General features: G+C 35.4%; 2 protein-coding genes across 3 annotated transcripts; one reads left to right on the top strand and one right to left on the bottom strand.

Moving 5' to 3' along the window:
* Positions 1-91: 91 nt before the first annotated feature.
* On the top strand, positions 92-12,347 carry LOC128674589 (exostosin-3-like). Its single transcript, XM_053753253.1, has 9 exons — positions 92-955; positions 1,131-1,567; positions 1,746-2,018; positions 2,254-3,166; positions 3,659-3,858; positions 4,410-4,532; positions 5,839-6,025; positions 6,593-6,703; positions 12,076-12,347. The coding sequence occupies exons 1-9, from the start codon at positions 791-793 to the stop codon at positions 12,154-12,156; spliced, it is 2,490 nt and encodes an 829-aa protein (XP_053609228.1). The 5' UTR covers positions 92-790; the 3' UTR covers positions 12,157-12,347.
* Positions 12,348-12,453: 106 nt separating this feature from the next.
* Pex14 (Peroxin 14) lies at positions 12,454-21,733 on the bottom strand. 2 transcript variants are annotated; one of them, XM_053753270.2, is made up of 6 exons: positions 21,501-21,733; positions 19,860-20,123; positions 18,881-19,095; positions 17,982-18,188; positions 16,916-17,202; positions 12,454-15,524 (listed from the first exon to the last, which is right to left on the bottom strand). In XM_053753270.2, exons 1-5 carry the CDS (start codon positions 21,549-21,551, stop codon positions 16,920-16,922), a joined length of 1,020 nt encoding a protein of 339 aa, XP_053609245.1. In that variant the 5' UTR covers positions 21,552-21,733; the 3' UTR covers positions 12,454-15,524; positions 16,916-16,919. The 2 variants fall into 2 exon arrangements, with proteins under 2 accessions (XP_053609245.1, XP_053609243.1); XM_053753268.2 differs by having other exon boundaries at positions 16,924-17,202.
* Between the last annotated feature and the right edge of the window lie 143 nt (positions 21,734-21,876).

The raw sequence follows: 21,876 nt of genomic DNA, 5'->3' as shown, positions 1-21,876 counted from the left end.
TTTATTTCAAAGGGTTTTTGTTATTATATGATTTGACCTGAATAATGATTTTGTGGAAACTTGATAAAAATATTGTTTTTTTTTTGTTTAGGTAAAAAAATATACAAAAGAAACAATGCACAGATGGCTTTTCAGGATAGCCTGTCCTATGCATACGATGACAGTAGGACATAAAGGTACAATTTTGAAAAATTGACACATTTATTTATTTAATGAAATAATAAAATTTTATATTGCTCAACTATAGCGATTATTATGTTCATATTAAATGTTAAAGATACCTAATAATTAATAAATAAAAGTTATACATGTTTCTTTATTGCCATGTCTCTTGAAATCGAATTTTAATGACAAAGCATTGTATTATTATTATATTGATATTACCTATTTATTATTTTCATTGCCCTATATGTTTAAGGGACGGTCGATTTATCTGGATTATATGGCGTATTCGACAGGACTTTAACCTATTTGAGTAACACGTACACATTAACTTCTAAATGCAAAATGTATACTCGCTACAATGTACAAAACCGCAATATATTATGTCTTATCAATGTAGGCAACGTTGAGTTCTCCTCAATTAAGTGCACTTGATTAGAACTGCGCAATTACAGTAATAAGTTACAAGGACTATATATAATCAATCATACGCACACAATGTTTAGTACTATTCGTAATAAAGTCTTTACAAATTTTCTGAAATGGTTCTTTATCTAGTTCAGTAACATCAGACGTCAGAAGTGTAAATCTCTCACACAGAAAATGTAGAATAGCGTACTCTGGAACAATGAGATCAAAGAAGTATGTAATGGAAAATGATCACTACCAGAAAATGTCGCTACACGAACGAATACTATTGTGGTGGCATAAGAGAAAGTTACGTATGATCGTTATAATCACAATAGTTTTCGTATTAACGATGTACTATCGTAATAATATGGCTAATTTTGGGGTCAGTTTTGCATTTAAGTATTTATTTAATTTTATTTTATAAAATCCTACTTTCACTATGTTATTCTTTCGCGTCCAATTGTGTAGAAAGGGGAGTAGTCTGAACGATAAAACTTATTGAGTAGCATTTATTTTGTAGAGAAGTATGTCAATGTTCTTTTATAAATGATTTTCAGGAATTAAAGCACAAAGAAAATAAGAATGAACTACTTGTACCGTTAGCTATTCCAATTGTAGGGAAGATAGAACCGACAAGTGACCCGAGCAAGAGCCAAGCAACACCAATCATATCATCTACATATAATACATCATCTGAGAAAAAACTAAATGTTCCAAAAGCTGCCCCCAATTTACCATCTGAAATCCTTTTCTCTAAGCCTATTGAGCCTTGCAAGATGTTTTCTTGCTTTAACCACGGTCGCTGTAACATCACAGGCGGGTTCCCCGTGTATTTATACGATCTGATGATACCCTATCCTGTCACCAACCGGATCACGAGTTATCATTTGAGGCAGATGTTGAGTTCCAATTATTTACTTACAACAGATCCCATTTCAGCTTGCATATATGTTGCACTTGTTGGCGAATATAGTTATAGTGACAAAAGTAACATGTAAGTTCGTTCTCTTTCTTTCTCACAGTATTCCCGGTTACTTATGCCGCCATTGAGCATCGGAGCCTAGTACAGAACAAGTTCATTTTATTTGAATTCTATACCTAAGTAGTTAAAAATAAAATGTTTATTTGACAGACAAGAATTAGACAAAGCTTTTACTTACTCTATCTTGCAGGTCAAAAGTATCACACAAATTTTCAAATGAGAGCACTTTAAGGAAGTTGAGGTTTTGGCGACGCGCTGGTCGTAACCATGTTTTGATAAATCTGGCGCAAACCAGATTCCCAGAAGATTCTGGAGATGCAATACTAGCTCAGACCACTTTCAAGCAAAACCACTTCCGACCAGGCTTTGATGTCGTCATTCCTCCAATCTTTGGCCCCATCAGCGGGGATGTGTGGGCCCAGATTACACCTATATCAACGCCTAAGAGAAGATTTATTCTCAGGTGTATTTGATGTACTTTAGTGTTTACATCTTTTATTCCTTTTCTGAGTTTAACCTTCACGTTTTCTAAGTTTTTTGAGTTTACTCCAAAAGATCATCTCCATTTTAATTTCTTATTTTACAACTATTTAATCTTAACGTATTTTATTAAAATGTATATTTAGGTATGTAATAAATTATGTAGAAGCCTCACATAATCTTAATTAAATATACATTATACTAATATTAACATGTAGTTTTCAGGGCGTACCTGCTGAGATGAAATCAAGCCAACACCTTGGAACACTTATACGGATTTTATCCAAATTGGGAAAAACACGTACTCAAATCAATGGATTTTATATACAATTTCAATGTGAAATTATTGATAAAAAATTTGACCCTATTTCAGACTGGTCATTATGTGGTAATCGTGAGTCTAGAAGAAAACTACTGAGGAAGTCTACTTTTGTCCTTATAATTACACCAGACACGCATGTTTCAACTTATTTACTACAAACGAGATTATTCGAAGCTTTAGAATCTGGTGCGATTCCAGTCGTACTTGGGGGGGACCGGATCCATCTGCCTTACGAGGAAGTATTAGATTGGCGTAAAGCAGTAATTTCATTATCCATATACAGAGTCACGGAGCTGCGTTTGGTTTTAAGCACCATATCGTACGAAGACATCCTGGCGTTTCGGAGACAAGGTCGTATGTTGTGGGAGAGATATTTAGGATCCATGCAAGTGGTTTTAGACACTTTGCTAGGAGTAATCCGAAGCAGGTTAAATATCCCACCGCGACCGATATCACCAATGTTTGCTTCTGTTCAGAAATATGAGACTCCAAATATAACAAAAGTTGGTGGGATACCGTCGAAGTGTTTCAAGAGGAACTTCACAGTTGGTTTGCTGAATGGCTATGAGCAGTGGAATGTGTGGGGGGATCCTTTTGTGCTGTACCCTCATTTACCGTGGGATCCTATAAACCTTCCAAAACCCCGGTTCGTGGACTGGTCTGTAAAACCACATTTCCACAAATCGTGCAACGAGCTGGCGGGCGACTACCCTGTTGAACAATTTACAGTTGTTTTACTGACTTATGACAGGCCAACTATGCTGTCCCATGCTCTTGACGCGCTTTCGGCAATGCCATATTTGAATAAGGTGAATTATGTTTACAAGCTTTTATTTAGTTGCGCCTGTCCTAATGCTTGTCTGTAATTAAACCTTGCAAGTTAAATTTCAATTATATCGCTTAATTTGCTAAATAAGAGATTCCAGGGTAAGGAATGCTGCCAGTGAAGAAAAACATCGTGAAGAAACTTGCGCTCCTGTAGATACTAGAGCGGCACTAGCTAGAGTGTGATGATGACAGTAATGGTCATCCAGTACGGGAAATAAACAATACATATTATTGCTCGTTGTGTGTGCCATGACCCTCAGCCACTTTCACTCAATAACCAAATTTTATTTCGTTCACAAGTTACGGACTACAAGAAAATGTAGCCTCATCGATTGCCTTATCAGGCCCATTGAGAGAACCATTAAGAGAAGCAATGTGTGACTTGAGAAAAGATGAGCCATAGATTGAACTCTTATAGAGTCAACGATTTCAATCGCTTTGTACAACAAATTTAAAGTAAATCTGATTTTTAGATCATAGTTGTTAGCAACGGACCGAAAAAGCCGTCAATGTCAGATTGGCCTAAGACTGGGGCTCCTATAGTCCTGGTTCGGGGCAAGAGGAACTCCTTAAACAACCGGTTTCTTCCTTACCACTTGATAGAAACAGAAGCGGTGTTCAGTGTGGATGACGACGCTGTGCCAATGACAAAAGATATCTATTTTGCTTTCAAGTAAGGACCAACTCGTTTTTATACTCGTACAAACGTACGTACTTTTTTTATTTGGTAGTGTGAAACTGTTATTAAAAAGTAAAAGTTAAAAAGTAGACAAGCGGACCCCGAGCTTCGCCGCTCAACGCTCAAATGAGGGAGACAGTGTGATACTTCTATTCTACTTTAGGTAAGTTTAATAGGAACTACAAGAGAGGCGTGGAAAAGATCTCTTTGCTGCTCTTTTTCTTTGTGCATTAATATTTTCTCTTCTTATTTAGGTTCACATTGAAATCTTGATACTATACGACTTCTGCCTTCTTTTTCAGTTGTCTCTAACTCTTCCTCGGTCTCCCTGGACTCCCTCCCTTTATTCGCATAATATGAGATTATCTAAATATCAGATTCTCAAAATTCTTCCCTACAAGAATATTTTTCAATATGGCATCGTGTTCTGTGTTCTATGTTACCTACTACTGTTTTTTTGTGAATTATAGGTATTAATTACTGGTATTAATATATATATATATATATATATATATATAATATAGAATTTCAATTTGTTATTTCAGAGTATGGCGTGAACATAGAGATCAAATTGTTGGTTTCTTTGGTCGAAATTACGAATGGGACACGAAAAAGAATAAGGGATTCACATATAGCAACAGATATAAGAAGCGTAGTAAAAAGACAAAGTATGTAATCAGGTTCGAATATTCTTGTATACCATGTGTTTCTATTTTTTATGTACTTATCATGTGTAATCTATGGTAGTCATTACGTGAAAAGGTAGTCAAATAATTTATTTATATAACTAGGGACAAATCGCATAGATAAATAGATTTACTTAGCCTGAAAGTAAGTTCGTTATTGATGTCACAACATTTCTATATTCTATGACAAACACAGAAGTATTTATCTAAATTATATAAATATAAAAGAACCAGGTCAATCTGGAATCATATTTCATCTTGACTTGATCAGAAATCGAACCCGAGACCGTAACAGAGAATAATATCGTCACTACATATTTCCTTTTTCTTTAGAGTTTTGTTTTATGTCTATTCAATTTTGGCAATATATAGGTTATTATTGTTACACAATGCCTATTATATACACGTTCTGAAATAAATGGTTACATATGGAAAATTCTCCACCGACAATAACGAAGTTCTTAAATTAATTGATTGATTGATGGAATCCTTATGCGATAATCCTTCTAAAAAGGGGCTCGTAAAAAGTTTCCGTATTACACTGGAGATGACTTTTTCGAACTGTTATTATAAATAAATAAATAAATATTAGGACAAATCACACAGATTGAGCTAGCCCCAAAGTAAGTTCGAGACTTGTGTTATGGGATACTAACTCAACGATACTATATTTTATAACAAATACATATATAGAAAAACATCCAAGACCCGGACCAATTCGAAAAAGATCATTTTCCATCATGACCCGACCGGGGATCGAACCCGGGACCTCTCGGTTCAGTGGAAAGCACTTTACCACTGCGCCACCGAGGTCGTCAACCTATTATTAACATGACACTTTGCATAAAGGATCTACCCGAACTACCCAAGGGTATCGTATCCACTTCGCATGAATAGGGTTTTGTAACACTCTGTATAACTTGAGCTGGTGACCTTTTAGGCTTTAATTTTCTGATTTTCCGTATGAAATTCCTCTAAAATCAATATATATATATAACTCTTCCGGTATCGAGTGACTGACTGACAGACAACGTACAGCCGAAACTACTGGGCGTAGGAAGCCGAAATTTAGCATGTAGGTTCCCTGGGGAGTGTAGGGGAGCACTAAGAAGGGATTTCCTGAAATTCCCACGGGAAACTGATTATTACTCGTATAGTTACGAAGTTGTGGACAAGAGCTAGTTAGGTATATCTTAGTTTGAGCATAATACGTACTAAATGTGTTTATCCGAATAAAGTTTTTCTTTCGTTCTATGAAAATGTTCCTATGGTTTCAATTTTATCCTAGTATAGCACAGTTGTGTGAAGTCAGCATGGTTCTCACGGGTGCGGCGTTTATTCACCGCTACTATATGTGGGCTTACTGGCGTATACTGCCACAGGCTATGAGGGATTACGTAGACGAACTCATGAACTGTGAAGACATCGCTATGAATTTTCTAGTCTCGCATATTACAAGAAAGCCACCGGTTAAGGTAAAGCTATCCCTTTTTAATTTTGCTTCTTTCATGACTTTCGATCGGAAAATCGTAATCAATTCTATCAATTTTATTGCCTGTATAGATAGATAGAAAGAACAAAAAGTTGAAGGCGTGGAGACAGAGACAAAAACAAATGCATACGACAAAGTGGAAACGTAGAAAAAAATCTGTAAGTAATGTAAAGGCACAGCATAATAACAACAACAGTACAGTAGGGCAACTTCTTGCCCTCCCCCTGACTACTGTTCTGCCCACATTTAGTTACAAGGACAACTGTACAACACGCAAACCAAGTAAATACCACATATGTTCCCGAACACACTGCGATTACAGCGCAACCTGAGCTTCTAATGTTATGTCGCGTCTTATGTTACGTCACGTCTTATCTTCACGGCCAAGAGCAAGCCGGACTCGCTCACGAATGGTTCCGTAGTAACAAAAAACTTGTTACCTACCTAATATGCTACGGTACCCTTGGTAAGCAAGTTCGATTTGCTCTTAACAGGTTTTTTTATGATAATGGTTATATAATGATGTGATAACTTTATGATAAATTTTCAGCCTGCGGCCCAAGGAACCATGCAATCGAATAGCAGTGGATCATACAGGAAATTGTCGCACAGTAAATATCACTATAGAGACAGACATAAATGTTTGCAATTTTTTACAAAGGTGAGATATGTTAAATTGAAGCAGAGTGTAGTGTGGGTGGCGAGAGGCAAACACGGAGTAGTTTGTATAAGCATTTATTTGTTAAAATAAAGCTACACAAATCCGAAGGAATTATAATAAACACTAATTAATATAAAAGGTCGGATAGCACGTCCGGCCATGACAGATTCAAAGGAAGAAGGGAGAATGAACCGGATACGTCAAAATACAAATGTTGTCATACGTTTTAAATGTTTAAGGGATACCATATACTAAATGGGGTTACCATATAAAGCTTAACACTTCCCCTTATACCTTATAACATTAAGTCAAATAATAGGTACTACAAATACAATCAATATTGTATATAACACAAAAAATAATAATAATTCGACAACACAAATCATACTACTTATGTAGAAATACATCGGGTGTCAACATATTCATGTCATTAATGAAACAATAATGCTTTTGTTTACACAAAGGTTTGGTCAGAACATCAGCTATCATTTTGTCAGTTGGTAAATATTTTACAAAAATAGACTTGGACTTAATTAAATCTTTCACAAAATGAAATCTTATGTCAATGTGTTTAGTCCTCTTATGACAGAACTCTTTACATTCCAGAAGCTTTTGAGCGCTCTGGTTATCATTATACACAGTACAGGAAACCTCCTCTGTTATAAGCTCTGATAACAAATTTTTAATAAAGGATAAGTCTTTACATATGTCACCTATTGCCAAATATTCGGCTTCGGTACTAGACAAAGCAACACATCTCTGTTTTCGAGATTCCCAGTTGATTGTACTATTTCCTAGTTTTATGACAAAACCTGTATAGGATTTTCTGTCATTCACATCATTGCCCCAATCGGCATCAGTGTATCCTACTAAATTAAAATCAACACTCTTCATAAAACATAAAGAGTGGTTAATTGTACCAGCTAGATACCTCAATATTCTCTTAGCCGCAGTCCAATGAGATTTATCAAAGGAATTGTTAAATTGACTCAACTGGCTACATGAAAATGAAATATCCGGTCTAGTACATACAGATAAATACATAAGACCACCCATAAGTTGTCTAAAATTATAGGTTTCATCTGTCAAATGCTCATTTGCATTACTATTCTTTGTCAACTTAGAATTTAAGACCATAGGTGTACTTACTGGTTTACAGTTTTCCATATGAAATCGTCTTAACAACTTTTTAATATATTCTGACTGATCTAAACACAAAGTATTTTTAGTCCTATCTCTAGTGACTCTCATGCCTAGACAGTTCTTCAATGGTCCTAAATTTTTAACATTGAATTTCATTTGTAATACATCCAACAACTGCCTTTTAATTAAACTATGTTTGCTATAAAATAAATAAAAATCATCAACATACACAGCTATAACAACAAAGTCTTTATCCACTTTCTTTGTATAAATACATGGTTCACATAGTGATTGTTTAAAACCAATTTCAGTTAAAACATTATGTAATTTCTCATTCCACATTTTACTGGCCTGTTTTAAACCATACAAACTTTTCTGAAGTAGACAAACTTCATTTGAATTGCCATTACAAAAACCTACAGGTTGCTCCATGTATATGACTTCATTAAGCTCACCATTTAAAAATGCAGTTGTGACATCCACATGATCAATCTCCAAGTCCATTTCATTTGCTAATGAAAATAAAATTCTCATAGAGGAATGCCTCACTACCGGAGAGAAAGTCTCGTTATAATCAATTCCCTGCTTTTGGGTGAAACCCCTGGCAACCAGTCTAGCTTTAAACCTATCAAATTTCCCATCCGCGTCATGCTTTAGTTTGTACACCCATTTACATTTCACGATGTTAGTGTTAGTAGGTCTAGCAACCAGTTTCCAAACCTGATTATTCAAAAGAGATTTGTATTCGCTTTGCATTGCTGCAAGCCAATCTTCACGGTGTGGCGAAGCCATGGCTTCGTCATATGACATTGGTTCCTCGTATAGAGCATGCTGACTGAACATGCCATAATCATAATCACCATACCTTTGTGGTGGACGTACATTACGCACAGGACGTTGTGACACCCTCGTCGTAGGTTCGACAGGTACAAACTCTTCCCCTCCATCAGAAGCCCGGCCAGACGATGTCATGCTATCATAAAACTCGTCGGCATCAGATTCTTCATTGGAGTCTGAAGTAGTCACATTTTCTTTAGAAGATTCTTCCTTGTTGACATCCTCGGCATCTGTACAATGAGAAATATTTTTATTCGAATTCTCAATAACATCATCATTTCGAGAATTACAATTATCATTATTCATCAAATTCTCTTGTATTGAATTAAAATAATAATTATTAATATTATCACAGTCATTTACTGATACAGGTACATTTTCATAAAACTTATTCTCTATGAACACCACACTACGGGAAATAAAAACATGATTAGGATTAGACGGGTCAGATAATCTATATCCTTTGCATGTTTCGCTATAGCCTACAAAAATAGCCATTTGCGCTTTAGGATCTAACTTCCTACGTTTCTCAGATGGAATGAGGTGATATGCGATGCAGCCAAAAACCCTGAGATGAGCCAGGTCCACGGGCAAATCAGACCATGCTTGCTCAGGCAAACGACCTGCTAAAGCCTCAGTGGGTGATCTATTTTTAAGATAAATGGCAGTCATTACTGCCTCTCCCCAATAACGGTAGCAAAGTCCTGATTCTGCTAGCATACACCTGACCTTATCCATCAGCGTTCTATTAAGACGCTCACTAACCCCGTTTTGTTGTGGACAGTAGGGCACAGTACTTTGATGTATAATACCTTCCCTTTTTAAATATTCAGAGAACTTGTTACTGAAATATTCACCACCATTATCAGTTCTCAACATTTTAATATGCAAACCCAATTGATTTTCTACTTGTAACTTAAAGGTTATAAAACAATTAATTACCTCAGATTTATTTTTCATAAGGTATCCATAAGTTTTGCGAGTGCAGTCATCAGTAAAGGTGACAAGATATCTCGCCCCTCCCCAGCTAGGTTCCTGCATTGGACCACAGACGTCGCTATGAATCAACTGGAGCGGCTCAGTTGCTCGATGTGCCTGCCCACCGGGATAAGATGCGGCCGACATCTTCCCCTGAAGACATGGTTCACAGCTCTTCAGTTTATCTTCATCCTGAAACATGATACCGCATGCACGTTTCCGAAGTTGTATCATACCTTTTACACCTAAATGTCCTAGACGCCTGTGCCATAATTCTGCTGATAATCCTGCTGCTTCTGTGGCTCTCGGTGATTCCTGGCTCTTATCACCCAGGAACAAAGAGTGCTCCTTCAGTGAGGACTTGTCATTCCTTACATTGACATTCACACACAACATATATAAACCATTAATACATGCAACACATGCAATTGGGTTGCCAGATGTTTGACCTTTATTATAAATGGAACAGCCCTTATTATTAAAAACTACAAAATAATCTTTTTCAATTAATTTGGAAACGGAAATTAAATTACTAGACAAATGCGGCACATATAGGACATTAGACAAAATCAAAGGACTCACCTGGTTGTTAATAAACAATTTTATAGTACCAATCCCTTGACTTGTTAAAGTCTCATCATTTGCAACTTTAATTAAAGTTCTATTTGGTTTAATGTCCACAAAGAAATTGTGGTTATTTACCATATGGTTACTAGCACCGCTGTCTAAATAAAAATTACTATCAGGTACAGTCAGGAACGCTGACACTAAATGTGTCCTATCAACTGGAACAGTCACTGTCTTGCTGGCTTTCTTTTCTCGTTTTAATTTATAACAACGCGCCTTGGTGTGTCCCTTTTTACCACAATGATTGCATATTAATTTCATGGTCTTCCTAGATACAAAAGCCGAACCACCATCATTAGAGATCTTGCGAGCATATTCTTGTAGTAATCTTGACTTTACCAGCTCGCTCGAGAGCTGATTTGTTGCAGTCACCGCTGCCAAACTGGAGACAATTGTGTCATAATCCGACGACAATCCACTCAGCAAAATTTCGGCGACCTCAGCATCTTCTATTTGCCTTCCTATGTCAAGTAATTGCTGCACCAATGTGGTCACTTCTTCTATATATGAAGTCATTGAATCAAAATCATTGTATTGTATCTTATGCAGTCTACGTAGCAAAAGAACACGTCTATATAGTCCTTTATCTTCAAATATATTTAAAAGATTATTCCAAGCTTCCGCGGCAGTATTGCAATGCCGAACATATTGATATAAACAAGGTTTTATAGCGAGACATATGCGCGCCAGAGCACGCCGACTGTTACCTGCATCATTGTCGCGTCCCTCGACGACGTCCCAAAGTCCTTCCAATATTAAAATATTTTGTATTGTAAATTTCCATGTGTGGAAATTTGCCGGGCCGTCCAATTTCTCTATTCCTTGAGTAGAGGCCATGATGTGAGTCGGTTTCACCGACGTATTACCTTCAACAGATGCCATTTGTTGTTGTTCTGAATGAAGTGTTAAATCGGCCGTATGTCACGTTAGGCGGACGCTATTCGAAACACAAAACTAGTGTAAATTCAAGCCTCATCAACAATGCCACCCACGTGCTGGTTACATAACCTGTTAAATTGAAGCAGAGTGTAGTGTGGGTGGCGAGAGGCAAACACGGAGTAGTTTGTATAAGCATTTATTTGTTAAAATAAAGCTACACAAATCCGAAGGAATTATAATAAACACTAATTAATATAAAAGGTCGGATAGCACGTCCGGCCATGACAGATTCAAAGGAAGAAGGGAGAATGAACCGGATACGTCAAAATACAAATGTTGTCATACGTTTTAAATGTTTAAGGGATACCATATACTAAATGGGGTTACCATATAAAGCTTAACAAGATAAAGGGAAAGTTTACTACCTATTTAAAGTTATTCGAAAAATTAAACCAAATTAATTTAGGGTTAGGCACTGGTATCAAACGCAAAACCTCCTAAAGACTACTTGGGTACATCAAAACAAGCAACTTTTATTCTACGACTTTTCGTGATTCGTAGTTTTGTTTTTCATATTTAAAAAAAATACAATTTGCGATTCCACACATCTTATATAGCCAAGCAATACGAGACAGTACAGTAGCACTGTGTAGCGGAATCGAAGATAAGTTTTATAGAAATGACATTAAAACAAAGGAGTTTTTTTGTATTTATTACGTTTAGACAAAAATCGTAAAACAAACGATGTTAAGTGTCTATGTACCTTATGCGCCTTTGGAAGGTTATGCGTTAGATACCTTTGACTGCAATTTGGAGTCGCAAAACTAATGATAGTTTATTGTTACAATCTAGCTCTAATCTCAATCTTCGTGTTTAATAATTTGTAAGTTTACCTTTTATTTTTTTAGGTTATGGGCTACAATCCGCTGCTCACCACACATTTTCGTCTGAAGTCTTTCCGAAAGATGCCATTAGACGAACAGTTTTAAGGATGAAATCGACAATCAATTACCTACCAAACACTCGACATTGAATCACAGCTCAATTTCAATTAAGTTGTATTTTAAACCGAAGACCAAAACTATAAACTAATAATATAGATTTCCATAAAACTTACCGGCCCAATTCTCCGGAAAACAATGATTTTTTTTTTTATTCGGTGGACTTCAGGACATAAGCCTCTTCCCTTATATAATTATAGTACATTATAAACTCCAAACCATAGCAGATTGCAAGGTAGATATACTTTACGACGTGTTTACGACCTCTAAATAAAATAAAATGCATTATTCAATTTTATCATTGGTTTATTTATCACAAACACTGATACATGATAATATTTATAAATAGACACCCATTTAGCAATTTTGAAGAGCATACATTGAATACTTTCTTGTAAAATTGTAAATTAACCTGAATTTTCCAAGGCCCTGTTCAAAGTATGAAATTTATGAAAATATCCAAAATATGCTACAATATGAAATAAAAATGTATTTGCATAGATAGTAACTTACATGATCACACATATTGTACAGAGTTACAACAGTTTATAATATTTATTACTGAATATATAGTTCTATGTATAATGTTTAGAAACTAAAAAACACATTCTGTGAAAGTTTCAGGTATCTACCACCACGGTATATTAATAAAGGTTCCATTTTACCCTACGGCTACGAAACCCTAAAGGACGCAACATACGATTCTTATAGGCTTATCACGCGCAATTTTATTTCAATATGTCTATATTTAAGCAAATCAGTTTATACTGACTTGTTCCTTTTGGATGCGATAGAAAACTTGACTAAAAATAAATAACGTATGTGAAAGGCATATTAATACAATAAATTAATTTTCTAATCAAGCTACAACTATAATAATTTCGGCAAATTATATAAATATATAAAACTCACAAATCAAATTACACAAATTATAATGAAGTTTAGACATGAAATGTGGTCAAGGATGATATGCGTGCCAGTGGTCTGATAACTGAGGACGCCGAAAACTGTGCAAACACGAGAAAGGGTGAAAAAGCGAAACCTGGTCTCCGACGCTATCTTAGGAAGCAATCGGGAAAAAGCCCAGGTCAGAGAGAGTCTCAGAATGATTGGTAATGCAATAAAAGTATGAGTCAAGGAAGAAAAAAATCTAATTTAAATATCTTAAGATCAATTTACAAGATCCAATGTCATATCGCACGGAATGTCTGATTTTAGTCTTTATCCCCAATGTGTTAGGGATCATTTTGGATTGGCAAGAAAACCTAAAGGTGGAACAAGGTGGTATATTTATTTCTTCCATATATGCGCAAAATCACTGTTATTACACGAGGTTATTATTTTTACACGAGGCATGAAGGATGGAAAAAAGCTATGGTATTTCCTTTTTCCCTTAGTTTAGAAATGGAGTTTGTTTTTCATTTTTATTGTAAAAGAAAAATAATATTTAAATGTTTATTGTTTTTTTATACATAATATCACTAAGTTATTTCAAATGAGCAAATCAAATTCCAGAAATAGACAGCAAACATTGAATTATTATGAGCAATTAAAATTCAGTATTAGTACTACGAATACTATGATTATACAGTATTATTAAATGCAGGTACTTATTAAAAATTGGAAATGTTATAATTCGTAACAATATATTTTACATGAAATCATAGAATCCCGCGAAACACTTTATAGACTGTAATTTTGTAAGAATTCTAGATCTAAAGAAATTTAACTTCTTTACCTAACGCTTCATCGTAAAATGGCCCATTTGCCAAATATCCCCTGGTCGCATCCTTACATATTATAAAACAAAGTCCTCTGGCGTGTCTGTCTGTTCGCGATAAACTCAATAACTACTGCAAGGATTTTCATGCGGTTTTCACCGGTAGATAGTGTTAGTGTTAACGGTAGGTTCCTGGGGAAGGTTTAGGTGTATAATTTATCATGTTTTTACCCGAGCGAAGCCGGGACGGGCCGCTAGTATTGCTATTATTATTATTATTTGTATTACAATTTATTTATTAAAGGAACATTATGGGACCAGGTGACAGTTTGCGAAAAGGGCATTTTGCGACGAAGCGGTTCTATATTTCAACAAAAAAACAGAAATTGACTAATAGTTTTGGGCAAGATGGAAAGTCAGCAATAAAAAATATGAAATCATTAAATTGTATTCAATATCAAATTAATCTAGATATTCCGTTATCTAGTTTTTAATTTAGTCTCAACTTTTAGTCTCAAATTTAAATAACAAGATGAAAAAAAATCAGGATTCGAGTATGGTCTCGATAGCATAGTACTCACAAAGACACTGTCCCACATAGACAGGGGCGTGGGTTTGATACCCGCTAGTGGCCTGGACTTTCCGTCATCAAATTTTTATATTTAAATTTAGTTTGTCAAAGCATTTGTGACATGACATACATATAGCAATATAAAATTCAAAGTTTTAATTTTACTATTTAATTACAAAAAACTTAAAGTCCTTTTTTATCTTTCATATATATATGTTCTTCTCATAATTATCCTAATAAATACTTATACAAGTCCATATTATACTTCGCGGAGTACTCAAATTATTAACAATCAATATGGAGTGTGTATAGTTTTTGCACTAAACACACAAACAGCCACACGGCCCGCCATATATTCTTCTACATTATGCCTAAAAAAACTACTAATCTAAAAGCAAAGTTTGTATTTATGGCTCCATAGATATATTAACAATATTCCATAGCCACAAAATGGAGATTATTGTATTCAGTATTTAGACTTTAACTGGCCCATTGCGGAGTGGTAAAGAGGTTTGAAAACTCATGCCACATGAGTTTGTATACCAATTGACTTGTGTATAACCTAATCGCGTACTTTTCATCGACCACCACTTGCTTCCGGTGAAGGAAAACATCGGGATGGAAACCTGCACACTGGTTGACAGTTTAAGTTCACACGGTATGCGATCACTTGCCACTAGACGAGGTATAGAAGTAAGTAGAGTCGTAAAAGTAATGTCAGATGCCTTTAGGCGGCTGGAATAAAATCTAACACCAATGTTAGCAATTAAAACACACGAAAAGAAGGAGACTGGTCCAATGTTATATTTAGCGGTATTGTGTGTAACTACTTTTAAATTTTCGCGTTGCTTAATGATAATATATATTAATATGACAGGTATTAAACTCAAATAAAAAAGGTATGTACGCGTTTAATACCTGTCGTTTAATATATGGGATTGTATGTGGTTTATAATTTACCTGTCAGTTTATAATATCACTAATAAAGTTCATGATTTCATAATAACCCTGAGACATTTCAGACAAGCTCGCTGTAGAATGTTGCACGAGATATTGATTCATGTTCTGAAATAGAAGAAAATATAAAGTTCTTTACAAAAATGACATTTTGGACGCAAACTTTTTCAGGCAGATAAAATAATGCATGAGCCGTTCCTGGGGCGCATCATCTGGTCATGCAATCTGGTTATGGTGCAAACATTGCCAACGGAGGCAAGAAGCGCCAATTTTCAATATTGTTGCAGATATACGAACAAAAATACCTTCTACGCTAATCGTGGTGCGAGTTTAAAGGAAAAAGGAAGGATTTAGTGGATTATCCTGAAAATAATAACACTATTTTAGGTTACGTTCTGCATTATTTGGTCAACTGTGGTCATAAACTTATATAAACTTGATTTTGACTGAAAATCTTAATTGTATCAAGTCCATATTTTAATAAGTCTACACGTATGAAGTGTTCCGAGCTTCTTTTCAACCGATTACTGGCTCGAAACTTTTACAGCGTGAGGCGTATTCCATAGTTATCCAAGTTTTTTTATCTTATGGAAAACGATTTTTCCCAATATTTCGGCACCCGAATGTGCTACATTGTTGTATATTTTCACAAACGAATGCTTACATAATGACAGGATTAACAAAGTACTCTAAAATAAACGTTTTAATCGACATAACAAAAGGCGGCAAAGCTTTTGTGTACCTAACATACAGTGCTGTACTCGGGATAAATGAGCAGTAATACTCCCTATTCATGAATAAACAATCATGTCCGTGCAGTGCTCTTGTTGGGAGCCGATCCTGGGTGCTCCATCAGGTCACGCTCATCATAATAATGCCTTGTAAGGGAAACTGAAGTTGCGTTGAATATTAACTCTATAGGACAATCGTATGTGAAATTCAGCAATATTTAATTACACACATCGGGACACTTGAAACCAAGGATGGAAAAAGTGTTGGCAATGCTACATTAAATTTAAGAAAATTACTTGTCAGTTTGACTTTTGACAGTTCTGACATTACATTGTGACAATTGACATTACATTGTAAAAACTTCACTTCCTATATACTTTTCTTCTTAAATAAATAAATAATAATAAATAAATATATTAGGACAAATCACACAGATTGAGCTAGCCCCAAAGTAAGTTCGAGACTTGTGTTATGGGATGCTGACTCAACGATACTATATTTTATAACAAATACATATATAGATAAACATCCAAGACCCGGGCCAATCAGAAAAAGATCATTTTCCATCATGACCCGACCGGGGTTCGAACCCGGGACCTCTCGGTTCAGTGGCAAGAACCTTACCACTGCGCCACCGAGGTCGTCAAATCTATATCGCGTTCTTCTATATCGCGTCTTTTATCAGCGAATAAATTCAAGTTATTTGAAAAACCAGTTTATTTTTTTACCTATAATACAGTCCAAGGCAAACAAAAAATATAGCTCACAAACTCACTCGTCTTCGCTTCTTTCATTGTCGGGCACACCATTATAATCGTAATATGCCGCTAAATCTTTTTTATACTGCGCCCTCGATTCGGCTGCTTTTATTTCCCATTCAGTCCGATTAGTCATTCTACTCCAAACTTCGCATCCTTTTGATACTAGATCATTATCCCTTAGCTTAGGGTTTTCAGCCTTCATTTTTGCTATGAACTCGTCTAAGAAAGTCATGTAGGGTGACATTGGTGGGTCGGGTTTAAGAATTACTATATTATCTTTCGCTGGCATGCACCTGATGGCAAATATTTATTTTTCAACGAAGAACAAAGACAGAATGAAACATAGTTATGAAATTTGAGCGATATTAGGTGAAATAAACTAGTCGAAAAACGCGAAAATCGCACTTATATTTATTTGCTGTACTAAAGTCCATCAGTACAGCAGTCACAGTTAAATGGGTAAGTTTTTGTTGATAATATTTTTTTTAATAAGATATGCTTAATATTTATTTAAACTTGATTTATTCAGAAAAGATGTATGCTGCACTAGGAAGGATTATATTATAAAGTGTTCCAACATATACAATGTCTTTACAAATTAATAATACGGACTTTAGTGCCCACCATTTTCAGTTCATAAAATTGTAGAATTATGTCGAATAGAAAACTTTTTCTTATTAAATCCTTTATTTAGCATAGCATAATTTGTTAAGATTATAGTTTTCATTTCGTTAGTAAATGAAAGATATTACTGAAAATTTGATATTGGCGCTAGTGTGCAGTTAAGTCATGAACTAGCAAGGTTTTTGCATTACTCACATTAGTTAAGAGTACCTACTACTCTCTAATGAAAATACTGACTCACGTCGGCGTGAAACGTAAAGAGATGAATTAATTCAGCGGAACTGGCATGGTTTCGATAGCTCAGTGGTCAAGAGCACTGTCCCTGATAGAGTGGGGCGCGGGTTCAATTCCCGCTCGATTCCAGAATTTTTCCATCTCATTATTATTTTCAAAAATATGTTAAAAAGCATGTGTGACAAGTATGTACAAATCCATTTAAATTACTCACATAATCTCCAAGCTGCTATCACTATTTTTCGTGGCCTGCTCCCCTTCGCTAGAGTTGGATCCGCCTGATTCTGACCGCTGGCTCCTGCTGCGATGTGGCTTCTTCTTCTCGTCTCCTGCCGCTTCTGTCGACGTCGCCTCTTCAGACTGACGCTGCCACGCCGGTATTGACGGCGGTTCCGATCGCTTGATTGTGGGAAATTGGTTCCTGCAATAATGAATGATATTTCATAAAATAAAAAAATAAGAGTTTTGTACGCCAAAGAAACCGAATAGCAAAGGTGGCCGATAAGTACCCAAATCATAAATAGTGTGCGTTACTCCAGCTAGAAAGTATCTCCTACAGAAATATGAATAGAACCTATAATTAGTGCCTAATCAGCTATGTATGTGCCCGGCATAAAACATTTGTGCCTATCGTCGTTTTTTTTTAATGGAAAAAACGATTTCTGTTGGAGTAACGTTGTTCTAGCAAGACAATTTTAAACTAATAATCGGAGTGAGAAATATTGTTCATGGTCAGCTAGCTTGTGTATGTGGAAGTATGTGCCGCGAAAATATAATTTGTGCGTGTTCAGGTTATGGAAATACTGAGATTTGTAATATATGTATGAAACCGCCGCTTTTTCGTAGCCATTCGTATTTGGTCGGATAACCAGCCGTTATTTGCATGTTTCGTTTTCGATTATTATCTTTTTACATGTGAGGATGTTTGTAAGTATGTTTGTTACTCTTTCACGCGAAATCTACTGGACGGATTGTTATATTGGTACACGGGTAGAATATAACCTGGAATAATAATGCACCCTTTATCCCGAAATTCCCACAGGAGCGAGCCGCGCAGCGAAGCTAGTCTTTTATAATCTAAACTTGTAGCATGGAAGATTCATCCATAAATACCTATTGAGCAATATTCCTTTTACGGAAGAAATATCAGACTTGATATTGTCTAGCTGCGTGCGTAGCGCATTCTGTTGTAACGACCCTTGCATTTCACCCCGTAATGAGGACACGTTGGAGTTCAGTATGTCTAGTGACTTGCGCAGCTCGTCAATGCATTCCGACGTCGACTTGCGTTTGGGCTCTTCCACGAATAGCAAGTGTCTTATGCAGTTCTGGAATATTGAAATGTTTTATTTTAGTTATCACTTCTAACCTAGCGTGTTATGGAAGTTATAGAAGCAGAAAGAAAGTGTTTGCCCAACAGTGGGCTTAAAAAAACCGTGTGCAGCCGAGAAAGTGTCTGTGGTTTATAATATGTCTCACTTGCATTTGCACTAGGTTTTATATTATAGTGTTAGCTACCTACAATAATATTTATCATTATAAATAAGTCAGGTTTCAACTTTCTTGCATTTCTGCATTGTAACTTTTTTATCCTGTCGACTTTTTAAAAATATCTATTTTTTGTCAGTTGCTTGGTGTGATGCCAGCCTCATGGGGAAATCCCATCATGTCGACTTAAAAACTCCAGGATTGCTACTGTCTTACTTTATAACCTGAATGCCTTGAGAGAAGCTGCAAACACAGCTAAGTACAGCAGGCACAGGATGGTATTGTCTGGAAGGACCATAGTCAAGAGAGTAACAGCTACTGGTTACGTCACGTCACCTTCATCTGGGTGAATTTCCGAGCGTTTCGACCGATGCAACCGCGCGTCATTGTAAATTTTTCTAACTTTAACAAAAACAAGAATCAGTTTTACTATCCGACTTTAAAATCATTAATCTGTACTGTGATCAATGTCCATTTTATGAATGATTGATTTTGGAAATGATTCCATCGTCAAGAAAATTGACGAATCATAATGACGGCCAAGCAGTCGAAACGCTCGGAGAGCACCATCTATGAGCATACAATGATTATGATGATGACTTACTTTATAAAACCAGTAACAGCCATAAGCAAAACCTCCATAGATGATCAAAGGCAAGATGTTTTCCCTAAACCAGGACCTCCTTGTGTGGTGGAAAAGCAAGAGGTCTGGACTCAATGAGGGCATCTCCACTAAATCACCACATTTCTCTAAGGCCTTTTGTATTTCAAATTCAGTTAATCCTTTGCTACGTAGGAACCGTTCTTTGCTTTCCAATGTGCATCGCTGGACGTTTGGATTTGTTAAGAATTTCACTGCAGTTGTTATCTGAAATAAATATCAGTAGTAAATTATATTATATATATACATACACACACAGCTTTCTCACAAACTTTAGCATTTATAATATATATATGTATATATACATGTGTATGTTTGTTACTTTTTTACACAATACTTGATGGACTGTTATTAAATTTGGTACACATATATAATATAATCTGGAATACAGACATTGTCTACAGTTAAAAATTCTAACTCTTATATCTTCCCTGTATGATTCTCAGCTGTGACATATTGAAGTTTAGAAAATTCTTCTTTGAAAACATGTTTGGGAATGCTATTATTGTTTTGTTTAATTTTTATGAATAGTTTTCACTATATTTCTTCTTTTTCTTACATTTCATAGCTTAAAACTGTATAGATCACCCAAAAGTAAATTAATAATTTGGGTGAAATGGTCCCAGTATGGGACTGATCTGAGTTTGGTGCTCGCACATAAGTAACAAAAAAAGTAAATGAATAATTTAAACGTCACACAAGAATAAGTTGTCCATTTTACAACAATTAAAAATATAGTATAATTTCACCTTAATCTTAATGTGACTATTTATCATATCATAAATTATGTAAAAAATGAGTACAATTTAGAAATTAACAAAGGTGATTATTTCTAGAGTAGTTACTGATAGCTTATCAGGTAGTAGGATAGGACTATCGGCAACTTTCAAAGGTTAATTAGATCACTTTCAATCTGGGTTTACAATATATGAAAATTATTCTACTTCGATATTGAAGAGAATAGAAATGGTATTTCATGAAGTGGTACCAGACCAAAATGAGTTTATCGCAAACAGACAGACGGATGCGGCAGAAGACTGTTTTATAATATGTAAGGATGCTGACCCCAGATTTTGCAACACCACAGCTTCAAATGCAACCAGGAATTCAAATTGTACCTTTTTTTGTAATAATGATAAAATGAAACTGTAATATGAATCTGTAATATTATTCTGAAACATGACCAGATGGGTTGGATTTTAAGCTTGGTTGGATATTAAACTAGCAGCCACACAAAAGGAGGCAAGATCACGTGTACCAATGCATATACCAAAAAATTTGAGGTCTTATTCTGTCGAACAAGTGTGAAAGAGAAAAAAAACTATCTAAAATTGCAACATCAACCAAAACTAAATGGACTAAAGTGGTTAGATTTGACACTAGAAATACACGCGAGAAACAAACGCATAAATTAACAAAGTCTATTAGAGTAGGACGATTTCTATTGTGAAAGAGTTCGAAGGTCATAATGAATAAAAAACCACATTAACCTGTTGGTAAGGAAAAGATGTACAGAGAAATGATTGAACAAAGAACAAATGAGCCAATTTGCATTAATTATATGATCGAATATTGAATAATTACCAAATTATCACGAATTTCGGCACCTGCATTCGATAATACTTCTGCACTCATTTTTGTAATATACAAACGCTTTTAGAACCAATTACAATTAAAAAGTTTTGTTAGACACGCAATTTAAGGGAATATAAAGAAAATACTTATCGTATGTATAGGATAGAACAGAACCCTACAGAATTTTAATTTTTAGAAAAATTACGTATGACAGCTTCAAAATAGTATAATTGACAGTTTATTTGATCGAACGATTGTTAGCAAAGCAAATAAAATAATGACTAATTTACATTGATCCAGTAGCTGGATGGAAACTGGATCAAACTTAAAAATAAAAATGTTTTATTAAAAATTGGATGTTGCCCAGGGCTTCGCTCCCGTAGGA

The sequence above is a fragment of the Plodia interpunctella genome, chromosome 13 (assembly GCF_027563975.2).
Source record: "Plodia interpunctella isolate USDA-ARS_2022_Savannah chromosome 13, ilPloInte3.2, whole genome shotgun sequence".
Taxonomy (NCBI): Eukaryota; Metazoa; Arthropoda; class Insecta; order Lepidoptera; family Pyralidae; genus Plodia; species Plodia interpunctella.
Note: the sequence above shows the minus strand (reverse complement) of the source record. Positions and strands in the feature narration are given on the sequence as shown.

What these genes read in the sequence shown, in the direction of transcription:
- LOC128674589 (XM_053753253.1), top strand. Translation starts at nt 791, where the DNA reads ATGAGATCAAAGAAGTATGTAATGGAAAATGATCACTACCAGAAAATG. An exon ending in CAATGCCATATTTGAATAAG is followed by an intron (nt 3,167 to 3,658) that starts GTGAATTATGTT and finishes TCTGATTTTTAG; the next exon opens with ATCATAGTTGTTAGCAACGG. An exon ending in AAGCGTAGTAAAAAGACAAA is followed by an intron (nt 4,533 to 5,838) that starts GTATGTAATCAG and finishes ATTTTATCCTAG; the next exon opens with TATAGCACAGTTGTGTGAAG.
- Pex14 (XM_053753268.2), bottom strand. Translation starts at nt 21,551, where the DNA reads ATGAGTGCAGAAGTATTATCGAATGCAGGTGCCGAAATTCGTGATAAT. An exon ending in AAAGGAATATTGCTCAATAG is followed by an intron (nt 18,189 to 18,880) that starts GTATTTATGGAT and finishes TCATTATTGCAG; the next exon opens with GAACCAATTTCCCACAATCA. An exon ending in GATAGCAGCTTGGAGATTAT is followed by an intron (nt 17,203 to 17,981) that starts GTGAGTAATTTA and finishes ATTTGCCATCAG; the next exon opens with GTGCATGCCAGCGAAAGATA.